Source organism: Accipiter gentilis, chromosome Z (assembly GCF_929443795.1).
Source record: "Accipiter gentilis chromosome Z, bAccGen1.1, whole genome shotgun sequence".
NCBI classification, from domain to species: Eukaryota; Metazoa; Chordata; class Aves; order Accipitriformes; family Accipitridae; genus Astur; species Astur gentilis.
In genome coordinates this window covers 58066890-58083549 of record NC_064919.1, presented here as the reverse complement: position 1 = coordinate 58083549, position 16660 = coordinate 58066890, and the positions used below count along the sequence as shown (strand labels likewise).

General features: G+C 38.4%; 1 protein-coding gene across 2 annotated transcripts in view; it reads right to left on the bottom strand.

The window, feature by feature from the left end:
- Positions 1-16660, bottom strand: part of RFX3 (regulatory factor X3) — a 129630-nt gene that overhangs the window by 60983 nt on the left and 51987 nt on the right. For both annotated transcript variants that reach the window (XM_049796260.1, XM_049796261.1), the window contains exon 2: positions 5252-5376. In XM_049796260.1, coding sequence (XP_049652217.1) covers positions 5252-5368 — 117 coding nt within the window. In that variant the 5' untranslated portion in view covers positions 5369-5376. The remainder of the gene's footprint in view (positions 1-5251; positions 5377-16660) is intronic.

The following is a 16660-nucleotide window of genomic DNA, read 5'->3' as shown; positions in this document are numbered from 1 at the left end:
AGAGGTAAATATTTTTCCTGTTAAGCAATGACAAATAAGTAAGTGGCCTTTAGGATGGCCTTGCATATGAAAATTCTGCCATGCTGAAAATCTTGGTTATATGATAACTCCAATACTAATTTTATTTCCTATTTTACTTCATTGTGGGAAAAATATTTCCATGAGAATTAAATCAAGTGCCTCTGGATTTTCTTTTTGATCTTCAACAACAGGAAGAAATGAAATGCATATATCTACTCTCTATGAGCACAAAATTTTTTGACAAGAAGTTAGTTAAGTTGCTTAAAACACCACCAAAAAAATAAACATATTTTGTGGAAATTGAAAAAAAAAGTCTTTCTTCTCTTCTGTTTTATTTATCGCTTTCCTTGCACCTTTTATTAAGCTGTTAAAGGAATTGTATCAGCTATGTTCTTTAGTTTTTAGGGCAGAGCAGAAATTGGAGATCACAAAGAGAAAATTCAACATAGATCTAAACCTAAATGGCCTTCTTGTATTAAAAAATACTCTGAGAATTAAATGTTTCAGGCTGAAAATAGAAAACACAATGAAATATTCATTAAAAAGTGACAGTATTTAAATTAAAAAATTGTATGTTCTGGGGTGGACTGGTGAGCTAGTCATGGTAATTGTTATTGTCTGGCTGGAAAACAGAAAATTAACTGACTTGTATAGGAAATAATCAGTTAAGTAGGGTCAGACAGAAGATCTTGCATTCCTCTTGCTTCAGTGATTCTAGCCCGAAATAAATAACTGGAATAGGATTAGAAGTAAGCAGCTGAAATGTTCCAGGAGAACAAGAGGCGAATGAAAACTTATTTCAATATGCATGTGTAATTACAATTACTAGTTGAAGGGGAAAAAAAAAGAAAAAACAAATTATATTAATTATGCTACCTCAGAGGAACAAATGAGGCACTAAGTTATTTGTATCTATGAGAGTTTGTTAACGAAAATAAAGTGCGTAAAAGCATACGGAAATGCAGAAATTACATTGAAGCATAAAACCAAAATTTAAGAGAGAATTTTGATTTCCCATAAAGAAGTGCTTATGTTCAAAGTACTACTAAGCAAAGACAGGGCTTAGAACAGGGCAAAATATATATGGATTTTTAAACTCCATTTAAAAAAGAACATATAATTATCCATAGTGCCTATGCAAATGACTTGGATGTGCATCATTTTCTGTTCTCAAAGATAAAAATAATTTTTGTACCTTCATTAGTCTGGATTACTTTTAGCAAGCAACATATAAATAGCACATGCTGTAATATTCTAAGCACATTCATATTTATATAATAGCTAATGTCAGTTCATGATTGTGTTTCTCATATGCTAAACATAATTTTGCATTAAGAGCAATTTTGATTAGCAGAAGTCTGCATCTTCAGTTAATGATAAAATTCTTTGTGAATGTGATGGCCACCGTGTCTGGTGAATATGAAGAAATGCTTTTCTCAACTTCTGATGCATGGATATACTTTTATAAAATAAATTATATGACTATTTTTAGTTTTATTTCTCCAATCCTTCCACATTGCATGGCATAAGCTACAAAGTGAGATTAATTTTGAATCCTTAGAAGCTCACTGCACCATGCTAAAGAGTGTCTGTTGAAAAAGCAATGATACATTAGTGAAAAATCCCCGTATCTGAGGAAACAAAAGACTAAGAAAATTCCTCGGGCTATTAAAACGGAATTTAATTACACTCCCACCTTTTTGGTCTTTTGCTTACATGTGGACATGTTTGCCCCCTTACTATTACCCTCTATCCCATCTCAACAGTGACAGCTGCTGTGCTGCATGAAACCGGCTGCCACCATTGCCACTTTCACCAGAGGGGAAGCCCAGTTTTTCATTAATAGCACCTTTTTTTTCCTATTTTTGGAGCATCACAGCAGACTTTCATTACCAGCTATATGCAAATCAGGGATTTGTTTTAGCTGAAAATATAACAAGTTACTCTTTTGCTGTTTGCTTAAAAGACAGGATGCTTCAGTAGAAACACAGCTGTAGGAAAAAGGCTCTTCGTTCACCCTTCCACTTATTCAGCTTGCTCTTCTTCAGGGCAAAAGCATTTCATTTTGAAAAAGATATCATACAATTTGTGAGCATAAATAAAACACTGATACCATGAAAACAACCCTAAATAATGCATGCATGAGATGTCATTTAAGTATGGTGTATATACAGAAATGGAAATGTGGGAAACAAAGACCTCACTAGGCAAAATGAAATACTATACCCTGCCTTAATATTAATTAAAACCAAATTATTCTAAAATGGCATTATTCACTAAAAAGTACTAATAAATTACTATAAACATGATAATACAGAAGTTTCAGCATATACCAACTTGTTGTAAATACACAGACACTAATGTTACAGTATCTCTGAATTTAACAAAATTCAAGAAGTGCTCTATTGTTTTAGTAAATTATATTCACAAGATAATATAATCCAAATGTGAATAGTCACATATATTTTGGATACAGCTGACATTATTATGTCTCTTATAAACCATAGAAAAAAATGAAAGCATATTTTGTATATTATGCACTTAAAATCTTCCCTCCAACTTTCAACATTGGTAACTTTGAATGTGCAGAAATAACAAGACCTCCCTCTGTCATCAAAATAATAACTTTATGAAATTAGCACTCTTTCTCCTGATCTTCTTTAGGCAAATTGGCCCACTCCCATCAAATGTACATAAAGCCGATATTAACTCCACACAAATGTGACCTATACAGAGATAATTCCTCAGGGTAGATTACACCTACAATTTCCTCCACACAGTGATTTTCTGGTTGTTTGATATTCTTTTTTTTTTTAACCTGACAATTGAATTGCCTATCCCATCTACACTCTTCATCATATTTCCTGCTAGCATACAACATTCACATCTTCGCTCTTCCTTTTCTCCTCACTACACATTCACTTCTGTAATCTATCCTCTCCCTCTCTACCAAATCTCCCACACATACCATGTTTTAATCACTGCAGTACTGTCTGCATTGGATTTCCCAACATTCTTGTTGCATCTTCAATCCCTGCAAAATTTTGAAGAAACGCCTCTTCCTTGGCTGGGTTGATCCCTTAGCTTTCCTTGCTGAAACATTATGCTTACTCCTGTGGTCAGTGTTAAAGAGTTAGCTGGAAAAATATAATCTAATATCCCCATAGGGAAAATAATACAAAATAATGATGGTGTATTCAATGCAAGGGAATACTTAGAAGCAGCAGTACTAAAGGAGATGTATGTAAGACTGCAATATATGATCAAGCAAGAAAAAAACAATCTACACCTGGGCTTCTGTATTTTGACAGGAGTATTACATTAATAAAGGACAACTGGCATAATTTCAGAAAAGATGCAGATAGTGAGTGACAAAGATTAATGCGTTATCTATGTGGGAAAATAAGGAGCCAATTCCATCCTAGAAGTTTTCAGAAAGGTAGAAACTTTACACAAGCTAAGTTTATAAATACCAAAGCCCAGCTCATTTTTCATTTGCTTGTGACAAAAATAGAACAGAAATGCAGTTCCTTACAGTTCAATGAATCCAATCATTAGAACTACAATACTATAAAGAATCCTGTATGACACTAACTGGTTACCAGTCTTCATTCCCTCACACTGATCAGTACTTCACATGGATAAAATTCAGTATGCAATGTTAGACTATCGTATGTATATCTTATTTGCTTAAAACAAGCAACTGTGTAGCACTACCAAATTGCCATCTTTCATCTGAAAAGCTGAAATACAGGAATAACAAAGAACAAATCACATAAACTACATCTATTAAACATCTGTCAACATGAAAGAACATAAAAATCAGTCAAACTATCAGATCATATTTCATAACGAAAAAAAGCCTTGCATTTCACAAACCTTACAAAAGAGTTAACCAGACAAAGTTTAGCTAAGTTCAAGCATCATGGAAGCTTCAATTAAAACCTAACATAGTATTCAAAAGCCTCTATCCTAATCAACATTCAAGTAAAGAGAAAGCAAGCTATTTAACAGTCTGAACTCAGGAGAAAATATTTCAAACAACTCTTGATTCTCTAGCGGTGAATTCTCAGCAAATACACAAAGCCAAGAATTTAAATAAAATCTTTTAGGTCCAAACTCAATGCTTTTCTGCATCAGTTTTCTTAAAAACAAGCTTGCATCCTAAAAGATACATCAAGATATAAGCAGAAACTATAGTAATGGTACTATAAGGTATTATAAATTGAGTCTGCACATCAGGAAAAAAATGTTAGTGAGATGTATAAGACTGTGGAACATATACATAAAAATGCACCACCTAGAATTTTAGAACTAAACTTAACAAATGCTGAAAAATTTAATTTAGGGAAAAGTGCTCCACTGGCACAGAAACAAATTACACTATTTAACAAACTATGCCCAGTTCATATATTATTGATTCTGAAACTGTGAAGTCAGTTTTTGATGAAAAACAACTTCAGATGTCACCCAGAGTACCCATCACAGGGACAGCTAATTTCTGTGTATTCTGGAAAAGTCTTGGATAGCTGTCATGGCTTTCACATTCAGTCCCTGTTTTCTACCTCCATACTTTTCCTTTTTTCCTCCCCGTTTTCTTCTGTCACCACTCCTTCCAAAGCTCCTGGGTGCTACATAGGTGAGTGACTGTCTCATGTAACAGGTGTGCAGTGTGCTGTCTTCTACAGAAGTCTTTTTACTTCTCTGGCAAGTGCACATCATGAATTACCTATTGTCATACCACAAATACTTTCATAACATTGTGCAAAGATCTGCAGGGATTCAAGCCTAGAGATACAATGGACAGTGCTTTTCATTTTTACATTTGTATTGCACTTACTTGGATGTCCAAATGAAAGGAGAAATTATATAGCCAATGATATCAGAAAGATACTCATTATTCATTATTTAAAGGAAAAAATGTAAATATTCAGTAACATAAATTAAAGTACATTTCTATGAGCTATTACATGAATTCCATAATAACCTACAGTTAGAATCACATATGTGTACTACTGGTGCTTGTCAGATGCTCCAATTAAGCAACAGATCCTGAAAACAGCTTGCCTTTCTCTGACTATTTTAAGTCCAGCAAAATAAAATTGATAAAAGCAGAGCAAAAGAACTCATTTAGCACCCTTGTACAAAATCAAGTTCTTCACTACATTGTCAAGAACTATTCTTCCTGCAATTTTTTTTTTTAATCTTCCCAAAACTAACAGCCACCTACCTGCTGCTGAACTGGTACCTGCTGTACTACCTGTGTGGGCACTGCTGCCTGGCCAGCCACAGACGTCTGTAAAGTCACAGTCGAACCTGTATCCGACCCAGTCTCTGATGTCTGCATTGTGATCTCTGAATAAAATTAAGACATAAAATTAAAAGGTTAGTGTTAGTGCATTAATTTTTTTTATTTTAACACTTATATTAGTACACTTATCTGTTGCTCATCTCTATTTGGATCTTAAAATTAGCTAATACCAATCGTGGTTATGAGCCAAAAGGTTTTTCCCACTACTAGCATATGAGTTAGTACAAATGGGTTTTTATCTTACTTTTATCTTACTTATATTCAAACTATCTTTACATGTGCAGAAACATATCACTTCTCTGAGTTTTGTCACTTTAGGAATAACTCAGAAAAATCAGCAGCAAATCTTTTCTTGGCTTGTAAATAACTGGTCATCATTCAAAACTGTTTTTCTCTGCCTTACTGAATTACACTAAAAACTCTCTACATTCAAAATCAAAGTCAAACTTCTAGCAGGCCACAGACTAAAGGACTGTAACCTGGAAAGCAAACTGTGAAAAGCATTTAATGAGCCACAGTGAAAAAGCAACTCAAACAACCTTCTTCAGTAGAAAGCATTAAAGCAGCCACTGTAGTTAAAATCTAAGAAGAAACTTTTCAACACTAAAACCATATAGAAATACATACACAGTAGAAAAGTGCCTAAGATCGTGGCCCTGGCCTTTAAAGGGAACAATGGAAATTTGGATAAAATACAGAAATGGTTTGGGAATCAAGGAAAATGCCTTTACAAAGAAAACTTATCAGGAAGACAACCAAGAATGACTTATGTCTTCATAGGAAACATTGACTGGAAACTATGGGATTCCTCAATTTTGCACAGCATAAATGACAATACAATTGACTGGCTGACAAACCGAAATGAATTCAAAATCAGGAATTACTTTTTTTTAATTTGTTTTAAGCAGTGGATGATTAACTGGTGAAAATAATAACCAGATGAGGCAGGTTCTTCTTCACTTGGTACCTTCAAAACAGAAGACTATGCTTCTGTGAAGAATTACAGTAAACAAATACAAATTACTAGTCTGTAAACCAAATGTTCTGTGATCTAAAAATTTTACTGCCCTTAATCTCTATTCATCTATATTAGCTACAGAATACTTTGGCAACCTGAGGACCAATGTCACTAGAAATGAGTAGCATTATCATGCATAATAAAAGAGGTTTATATGAAAAAAATATTTAGAATGCCCTATCCAGGTGATTTTTTCAGTTTAACTGAACAGACCCAGACGGCTGAGAGGGAAGAAGCTGGACTTTAATTGCCCCCTGTCTCCCAACAAATAACAAACTGCCCCCCCCCCCCCCAAAAAAAAACCTTACAATATTTTTTGAGACAAAACCATAATAAAAATGTGTCTATTCAGGGGTATACCAATATATAGTAGGAGGAATTCATTACCGTACCAAAAAAAACTCAGAGGCAATCAGAAAATTCAGTGTTCTCCTTGCTTGACAATGGAACCAGCTGCAACAACAGACCTTCCTTTCGAGCCAGGATTCCACAGCAGTTTAAGCTGATTTAAAGCTGGGTTTCAGCAGTCCCTCCCTCCAACTACCTCTGACTCACTTTGCATTCAAATGTAGTCACTGCAAAGCAGGAAACAGGTATACAAATTTGGGATGGGGACGGAGAATAGGGGCAGGACCTTGCCAACTGGGACCATCATTGGTTTAAACTCCATGGAACCATGCCTATGGTACCTGACAGATTTAACGGCTTCTTCTGAAATATTCAGGAAGACTGAGAAATTTTGATCAAACCTATCTGAGATTAAACAATAGACTCTCAGACTTATGATGTTGACTGAACCCTCTACTTCTTTCCAGCATGCCTGACAAAAATCAGAATACAAAAATAATAGAAAAAAGGAGCAGAACTTCACAGACGACTAGTGAAATGTTAAAAATCCTAACAATGAAAATGGATGTCCGCAGTATAAATACGGAGGAGTTGAAAGCTACTGGGCTGCTAGAAAGTTACAAAAGTTGGTGAGATGAATCCCATGACTGGAGTGTGGCTATTGATGGCTACAACCTGTTCACAAGGGATAGGCAAGGAAGGAGGCGTGGAAGGGTGGCCCTCTATGTCAAGAAACGGATAGATTGTGAAGAGCTGTGTCTGGAAAATAGCCATGAGCAGGTTGAAAGCTTATGGGTAAGAATTAAAGACCAAGGCAATGAGGGGAACCTTGTCGTTGGTGTTTACTACAGGCCACCTGATCAAGGAGAGCCTATTGATGAAGCCTTCTTACTCCAGCTGCAGGACACATTGCACTCACCAGCTCGTCCTGCTGGGGGTCTTCAACCACCCAGGCATCGGCGAGCTGTAGGCAATTCAGGAGACTCCTGAAGTCCATTGAGGAAAAATTCTCAAGCCAGGTTATAGACAGCCCTACCAGAGGGGATGTGATACTGGACCTGTTGGTCACCAGCCCAAGTGAGCTAATGGGTGACGTCAAGATTGGAGGCAGCCTGGACTGCAGTGATCATGCACTGGTGGAGGTCGCAGTCCTGAGGCATATGGGTCAGGCGAAGAGTAAAGTCAGGACCCTGAATTTTAGGAAGGCAAACTTCCAGCTGTTCAAGGAGTTAGTCAGCAGGACCCCCTGGAAAACTGCTCTCAGGGACAGGGGAGCAGAACAGAGCGGGCAGATCTTCAAGGACTCTTTCCACAGAGTGTGAGAGCTCTCGATCCCCAGGTGTAAGAAATCAAGAAAGGAAGGCAAGAGACTGGCATAGGTGAGTCAAGACCTGCTGGTCAAACCAAAGCGCAAGAAGGAAATGCCCAGGCAGTGGAAGCATGGACAGGTATCCTGGGAAGAGTATAGGGATGCTGCCCAGTTGTGTAGGGATGGAGTCAGCAAGGCCAAGGTGTGGCTGGAGCTGAACTTGGCAAGGGATGCAAAGAATAAGAAAAAGGGCTTCTATAGGTATGTTAGTCAGAAAAGGAACGTCGAAGAAAGCATATCCCCCCACCCCCGATGATCATGACTGGCTGTGGAATGACTGCTGGAGGTGACTTATTGATAAGTCCCCCTCTTAAGGGGAGATGAACCTCCAGGATGGAATGCAGTAGATATACATGAAATCTGTTCCATATTAATCCCCTAAGTACCATAACCTGCAACCTTAGATGTTAGCAACACCAGGGGAGCTTGGTATGCTGACACTGAGAAACAACACGGAGGGTCGAACAGAGTGGAAGCACCGCAGCCAGGCTCTGTGATATCACTGCAGGGGTGGGGAACTGCAACTACTGAAACAAGAACAGAAGGTCCCTGCATTACATCCGCTGAAGCAAGGAGGTGAAACAATGGGGTTCTGTCAATGCTATGGCTTTGCTTCTGATTTATATCATAAGTGCCCAGTTCCAGAGTAGTGACATGCTAAATCACGTTCTCTGGGTGAACTTTGCTCATTATAATCTCATTATAATACCAAAACACACCTCCATCCCAAAACCTACCCACCTTCAAGGTGCAAACACCCCTCATTGAGCATGTGCTCTGAATTTTCTCTAGCATATATCTTTAAAAGTGATATTTTACACCAATCATAATAAAGGTATCTATGACTAGAGTCACTCAAGCTCCACCTAAAAATAATAGTACAAAAGGGCTTAAGCGAGGAGGACTGCTAGGGAAGATACCATCATAGACAAGTTGGGAGGACATGCTGACTTCTGGGATCATTCAACAGGCTGAATCCCTCTTCCCCCACACAGGGAAGCCTATTGGGTAAGATTCAAACCCTCAGTTATACCAAGTGCGTCCCAGGAAACTTAGAAATCTGTATAGAGTTCTTCTATAATTTAGTGTGCTTGTAGTCTACTTAATTATTATTTGCACGTGCTTTGTAAACAGTGTATTTATCATCAGCAATCCAAAAGAACCTGTACTCCTGTTGCTTTAATAAACTGTACTGTTCATTAATCTAGACGTCATAGTTCATTAAATATAATCAAACTCCTTAAGTCTGGCCATTCTAGTTAGTTGAACACAACTAAATTGAAAGTACAGTGCGCTATTACTGCATGCATAATCATGATAGTTCAACATATTGAACATGACCAGACTTACAGTGCTGAACTGGGCATCATTCAGAATCTAAGCCTAGCCACCCCCAGCCCCTCCGATATCTGACTGACAAGGTGGAATGCAATGGGGTTTATTTTCTGCCAAATTTCTTTACCCTTTAACACAACACTGGCAAACTGTTAACAATGGATGAGGAGAAGGCTGAGGTACTCGACAACTTTTTTGCACCAGTCTTCACTGGCAACCTCGCTTCCCATGCCTCTTGAGTGGATGGACCTCAAGACAGGGACTGGGGGAGCAAAGTCCCTCCCACTGGAAGAGAAGGTTAGGTTTGAGACCAACTGAGGAACCTGAACATACATAAGCCTATGGGGCCTGACAAGATGCATCCCAGAGTCCTGAGGGAATTCACTGATGTAGCTGCCAAGCCACTCTCCATTACATCCAAAAAGTCATGGCAGTCAGGTGAAGTCCCTGGTGACTGGAAAAAGGTAAACATTGTACCCATTTTTAAAAAGGGTAGAAAGGAGGACCCTGGGAACTACCAACCTGTCAGCTGCACCTCTGTGCTTGGGAAGATCATGGAACAGATCCTCTAGAAGCTATGCTAAGGCACATGGAGGACAGGGAGGTGATTCGAGACAGCCAGCATGGCTTCACCAAGGGCAAGTCTTGCCTGACCAACCTAGTGCCCTTCCAGGATGGAGTGACTACATCAGTGGGCAAGGGAAGAGCTACTGATGTCGTCTATCTGGACTTCTGTAAGGCCTTTAACACGGTCCCCCACAACATCCTTCTCCCTAACCTGGAGAGATATGGATTTGATGGATGGACTGTTCGATGGATGAGGAATGGGCTAGATGGTCGCATACAGAGTAGTGGTCAATGGCTCAATGTCCAGGTGGAGATCAGTGACAAGTGGTGTCCCTCAGGGGTCCGAATTGGGACCAGTAATGTTTAATGTCTTCATCAATGACACAGACTGGGGGATCAAGTGCACCCTCAGCAAGTTCACAGACAACATCAACCTGAGTGGTGTGGTTGACACACCTGAGGGACCAGATGCCACCCAAAGGGACCCAATGCTACCCAGAGGGACCCAGACAAGCTCAAGAAGTGAGTCCATGTGAATCTCATCAGGTTCAACAAGGTCAAGTGCAAGGTCCTGCACCAGGGTTGGGGCAATCCCCAGTATCAATACAGGCTGGGGGATGAAGGGATTTAGAGCAGCCCTGCAAAGAATGATTTGGGGCTACTGGCGGATGAAAAGCTGGACATGAGCTGGCAATGGATAAGGATAATGGTTTTAGACTGAAAGAGAGTAGATTCAGACTAGATATAAGCACGACATTTTTTACAATGAGTGTGGTGAAACACTAGAACAGGTTGCCCAGAAAGGTGGTCAGGTCAGGTCAAACCAAGGTCAGGTTAGACCTGTCAGCTGTTCAGTTGGACTGTCAGCAACCTGATGTAGTTGAATATGTCCCTGCTCATTGCAGGGTGGTGGAGTAGACAACCTTTAAAGGTCCCTTCCAAACCAAACTATGCTATGATTCTGTGATTCTATGTTTACTGTAAAATAGTAAATCTCATACCTTTTTTTTTGCCTACAGAAAATGCTGTTTAAAGTCCATAGTAAAGTTATTTAATGTTAAAATCAGTGGCACAGTTCCAGTATCAGTCCACCCTAGCAGAAAACCAATAGTTTTTCCCTTAATTCCAATATTAATGGAACATTCAACTTCCAGTAACAATATCCAGAAAGAAAATTTTGTTTACTTTTCAATATGCAACCATCTTAAAGTTTCTGCACATAAATTAACAAGACATTGTGCCATATAAGACATTCTTAAGTGCACTAGACCAAACTGATTCACAAGGTAAATGTATGACCTTAAATAAACGGATCATTACAGCTGCAACTCAAGATGCTCAAAAAACCTAAGCCAGGTACTCTGATCTAAGTAAGAGAGATTATGTGGTCATTTTCTTGCAGCAGTTGTCATGGATTGTGCCTGGCTGACATCAGAGTTAGGCCTTTAGGAAAAGGGAGCAGCTTAATTATAAGAACAGAGGATACTTTGGTTGTAAACCAGCTGTCAGTCACTGCAGAGAAGCTTTGAGATGGGCAGGCTGCAAGTGCCAGTGCCGGCTGACAGTCTGCTGTTAGGTGCTGAGGGATGCTGAACAGGCATAGTCAAGAATCAGGTATTCTCTGCCCAGTTCTGGAAGTGACGATGTCCAGAGTGATATCAGGACACATCATAGAGAATCCAGGGTTAGGTGGGAGAGAACCCTCAGAGAGAACTGGAGAGACCCCGGAGACCCCCAAGGCCCAGCCTAGTACTACGCAACATTTAGCTGGCACTGCTACACTGACCTACCAAACTTCAGACTATGTCCTCCCATCCACAGGACAGGGAAGCTGTGTAATTTGTAAACTGCACATACATTTTTGATTAAAGTGTTTTGGTGACTGTGCCTGTTTTATCTTTACACTGTCAATTTGGTGACAGTCCTATATTTAAGTATACAATCTGATGTGCTTCTCTACCTCAGGACTGTAATACACTTTTAGTAATAATCTGATAGGTTAACTGGTTGCTCTATAGACTGATTTATCAGTAGGTAAACTACGACAGCTAAAGAGTGATTGTGTAATATAAACTTTGCCATCAGTTTTGCCTAAGCAAAAATAAACCTAATGGCTTAATATCAATTTATTCAGAAGTGTTTAGGTTGCCTTCATTGTTCTGCTCTAAGTCTCTGTCCTCAATGGAATTCTTTACTATAGCTCACTACACAGTATAGATTTTTCCTTGTAGATACCATCCAATATGTTTGACAGTCAACCTTTATCGTCTTCCTATTCACCGTAATCTTTTCCAGCATCATGTTAGTGAGGTAGTCAGTGTAATTCTTTTACATTGCATCAACACGGAGCAGTTACAAGAACACATTTTTATAATGTGTTCTGAATTAAGTATCTCAATTTTTCACTGATACTGCATATAAGTAAAGGGACTGCATATTACAGCAGAAAAGACATCATCCTTGCCTAATGGGATTGTCAGGTGTATCACAAGCAACAGATAATGTTTGATAAAGGCCCTTTTTATTCTGGCTAATTAAGCAGTTGGACACACCCATCCGTTAATGGTTTTGCTTTGTATAGCCAGTGCTTCTTGCATCATGTGAATGTAAGCTAAACAGGCCACATACTGAAAAGAGGGATAATTAACCCCTCCAAGTGGGAAAAAGATATTGCCCAAGGCCAGCTGCTGAATGTGACAAGATTAGTATTTCTTCAGTCTAATGGGCAGAACTCAGGCAAAGCTACTATGCTGCAAATTACCCCTTTCCTGTATATTCTATGCAATTTCATGTTGTGTGTTAAGTTCCCTAAGGACTTTTTAATGTACCCAAACTCTCAGTTGGAATCCTTCTATTTGCTAGACTTCAACTATAAAGACTAAATGGTTTCAGAGACTAACTTGATCAACTACTTACCAAATAAGCTTGTTAAAATGTGTCAGATCAATGAATACTGTTTATTTTGTTCCTGGGCTACTTCACCCTGAACTAATTTACTTCTTTTAAGCTACCAGAGTTTGCAAAGTTTTGCTCAGCTACATATGCTTTATTGTCTAGATCAAGTGACGTAGCAGGCTTTAATTCAATGCAGAAAATGAAAGCCTGTAATTTACTTTCAAGTGTAGCAGGAAAATTCTTTTTTCTCCTCTAGAAGGCTAAATAAAACATCACAGAAGGTAAAGTGAACTAGATCTTGTAATCACATGCAGTAATGGCAGGCTTTTAATGGTCAGAATAAAAGGCTAATCTTAAGATCTTATCTATTTATAATGATGAATCACCAATATACTCATTAAGAATTTCTGGCAACATAGTGTGTTTCACAATAAAGGAAAACTTCTCAGAACATCAAGTTTCAACAGCTAATAAAGAATGCTTCCTTCCTCAACAATAGTATAAATGGAAACAAGTTTCAATAATACACTAGCATTTTAGATAAGCATTCCTTTTCAATTTTTGTGTAAACAAAAATTTTATGAATAATTGGCTTCAAACAAGCGATGTTATGAATTCAAAGGAACCATTTGTATGTGTTAGCAGTAAAGCAGAAGGCTGTTTGTACATGTTATTCACACGGAAAAAAAAAGAATACTATAAATAATTTTTAGATACTAATGTATTTTCTTGTTGGAACACCAGTTTCTTACTAAACACTATTTGATTGTTTGTCCTCTCCCAAGGTTCTTAGTGATACCAAAGCAGTCAGCTGGACTCTGCTGATATGAGGACTAGTTGCTAAATATTTCAGTTAGCAATATGAATGTCATTATTCTTTTTTCAGCTTTTCACAGATTTATGGGAGGAATAATAGTTAACTGAATGGCACAGAATAAAATATATAAGCTGACTCTCTGGATTCACATATAATTTCCAGTAGCAAAACCCTACAATAGCACAATAACAGAAGGGGGAAGTAGAGAGAGATACACACTGGAAGGGACCATTGCAGGTGGTAACTCTTGTAATTCCTTTAAAGAAAGTTCCTAAGATCAAAAAGCAATGTCTTGACAATTAGATTATTAGGCACCTAAGAACAGTACTAGTTAATAATTGTCATAATGAAATGTTGTATTTCCAGCAGATCACAGACAGCACATGGATGCTTAGGCTGAATGCCTACTTCATGACTCTCTTACTTTGATCTACCTACTAATTTTACCTGTAAAAACTTCAATATTGTATTTAGTCTTGGTGGACAATATATGAGTATTATACATCAGCCCTACACATCAGTATACATCACCAACAAGATTACATGCACAAACAACAGGACAAAACAAAATTTCTGAAGAGTTTTTGTTGTGACAAGACTAGCAAGTACAACTGTTACAATAAACAAAATTAGCAAATCATCAAACAACTATATTTATGCTATTCTAAGACATTAGTTTGTCCACTGGAGATTCTGAGTGCAAAAGCCCAGGTTATGTTCTCCTTCATCATAGTTGTGGAACTGGCGCTGGCAACAGGGCTTTGGCTTCTATGACTACAGGACTCTCTTTGAGGATAACATCTGCTTAGGAGAGATGGGATCCAACTCACTAAGTAGGGCAGAGGTATCTTTGCCAGCAGGATGGCTGATCTGGTAAGAACAGACTTAAACAAGGAACAATGTGAGGAGGGAAAGAGTTACCAGCAGTCCTGTGAAGGAGTGTTGGACAGGATTGACAGGCAAATGGTCTGGGGTGATGTGAATGAAAGGAACACATAATCAACAAAATGAAGCTTAAGCAGGGTCACCTCAAGCATTTGCATGTGAGCAAGGAAGGGGTTACAAGGCATCTTTATGAGGAAACCATCCAGACTGTCTCTGGGAAATCAGTACACTGAGGTGTCTTTCTGAAGCACTCATACACCAAGGGGCATACAAAGGGCTCACACACAGCATGGTGAATAAACACAAGGAATTACAGAGGGGCTATAATCTTGTTGGGATCACAGAGATGTGGTGGGATGGTTCACACGACCGGAGTGCAGCAATGGATGGATACAAGCTACCTGACTTTATACTTTGTTTCTTTTCAAAATGAAAATGTCTATATCTTCACTGGGATGAAGTTTATGGGAACTTCCTTGTTGGGATGGGTATTTTGTTGTGTTTAGCCAGAAACAAGTTTTGATAAGAAAAATAAATAAATTACACAACATTTCTGTAAGTTTAGTATGCTTTCTAAGATAATGTTCACACTGCTAAGTCGAGTATACTATGGCTTTTAAGTCAGAGTTAGTCAAGTGTTATCTACCTTAAACAGTATTTGGGTACTTTTCCCATGCTGAGGCAGCACCTGTCTTTAAGATATTAACATAAATTTCATGGGCTGGGATAACCATGTTCATGATATCCAAAAAATAGCTCTATGCAGAATGATAGTTACAATACCAACTGGAATTTCTAGCTTGAGCCAAGATCTTACTCTGCTGCATGACTGGTATTAGCAGAATTATTACAAAGTCTAACATGTACAATGCTACTTCTTCACACCTTTCAAAATACTTGACAACAAACTAGTTTTATGAAGTTTCATCCTTGTTTTTGCCTATTGGTCAAGGACAGAGTGGGAACAGGACATAATGTAATACTTCAAGCACTGACGATCACCACTCAAGGCACTTTGCCTAATAGCCAGTGCTTTCTGAGGAAGAATGTGAAAGCTGGAGCACTACCCGTACAAAAGTTTCTGTCACTTCTACACCAATTATATGATTCTGAAAGTAGATTTAGATTTTGCTTCAGAAGTGAGTTCTGGGGGTTTTTTTTCCCCTAATATGATATTATGCTGCAGTCCTTTCATCAAAAGAGTGAGCGTGTATATGAATCTAATGAAACAAAGGGAGAAAAATTGATGTGAAAATGGAGGTGGTATTTGTTTTCATCACTCAACACATCAAAACATAAAATGAAAATGTCAAAACATTATAGCTGGAGACATCTACTTTATTAACAGAATGAGCAATATTTATAGGAAATAAGTTTCTGTTCTCTTTGTGTTACCAATTTTCTGTTTCTGATGCTTCTTGTGTTACTTGCACTGAATCACAGTATGGCCCCAGAGGTTGGAAGGGACCTGCTCAAGCAGGGCTACCTACAGCCTTCTGCCCAGGACCACGTCCAGATGGCTTTTGAATATAGCCAAGAATTGGAACTCCACAACCTCTCTGGACAACCTGTGCCCCTCTTCGGTCATTCTCACAGTAAAAAAGTTTTCGCTCATGTTCAGGGGGAACCTCCTGTGTTTCAGTTTGAGCTTGTTGCCTCTTGTCCTATCACTGGGCACTACTGAAAAGAGCCAGCTCAGCTTTAGCCCATATCATAACTAACCTGCAGATATACTATGACAGTTATTAAATAAACTGCCATTATTATTATTGATTACTTATATTGTGATTACCCTTAAATGCCACCAAACACTTCATGCTTAAAAGTTATGAAAGTAGCAATATACTATGACATCTTCCAAATGCTTCATGTAGCCATTTCTTCACCAGGTGCAAAGAGAGGGAAACACTTCATGTCTGGATTATTACCCCATTGACTATGTTGTTAACTTTCTTCCTTTACCCATCACCTCAGCAGTAGTAGAAACACATGATCGGACAGGTGATAATCCAGGGTTCCCCAATGGGTAGGGATGGGGGAAGTAAAAACTAAGAAATCAGAATTGTACAAGTAGAGAGAGAAACACAGGGTTCA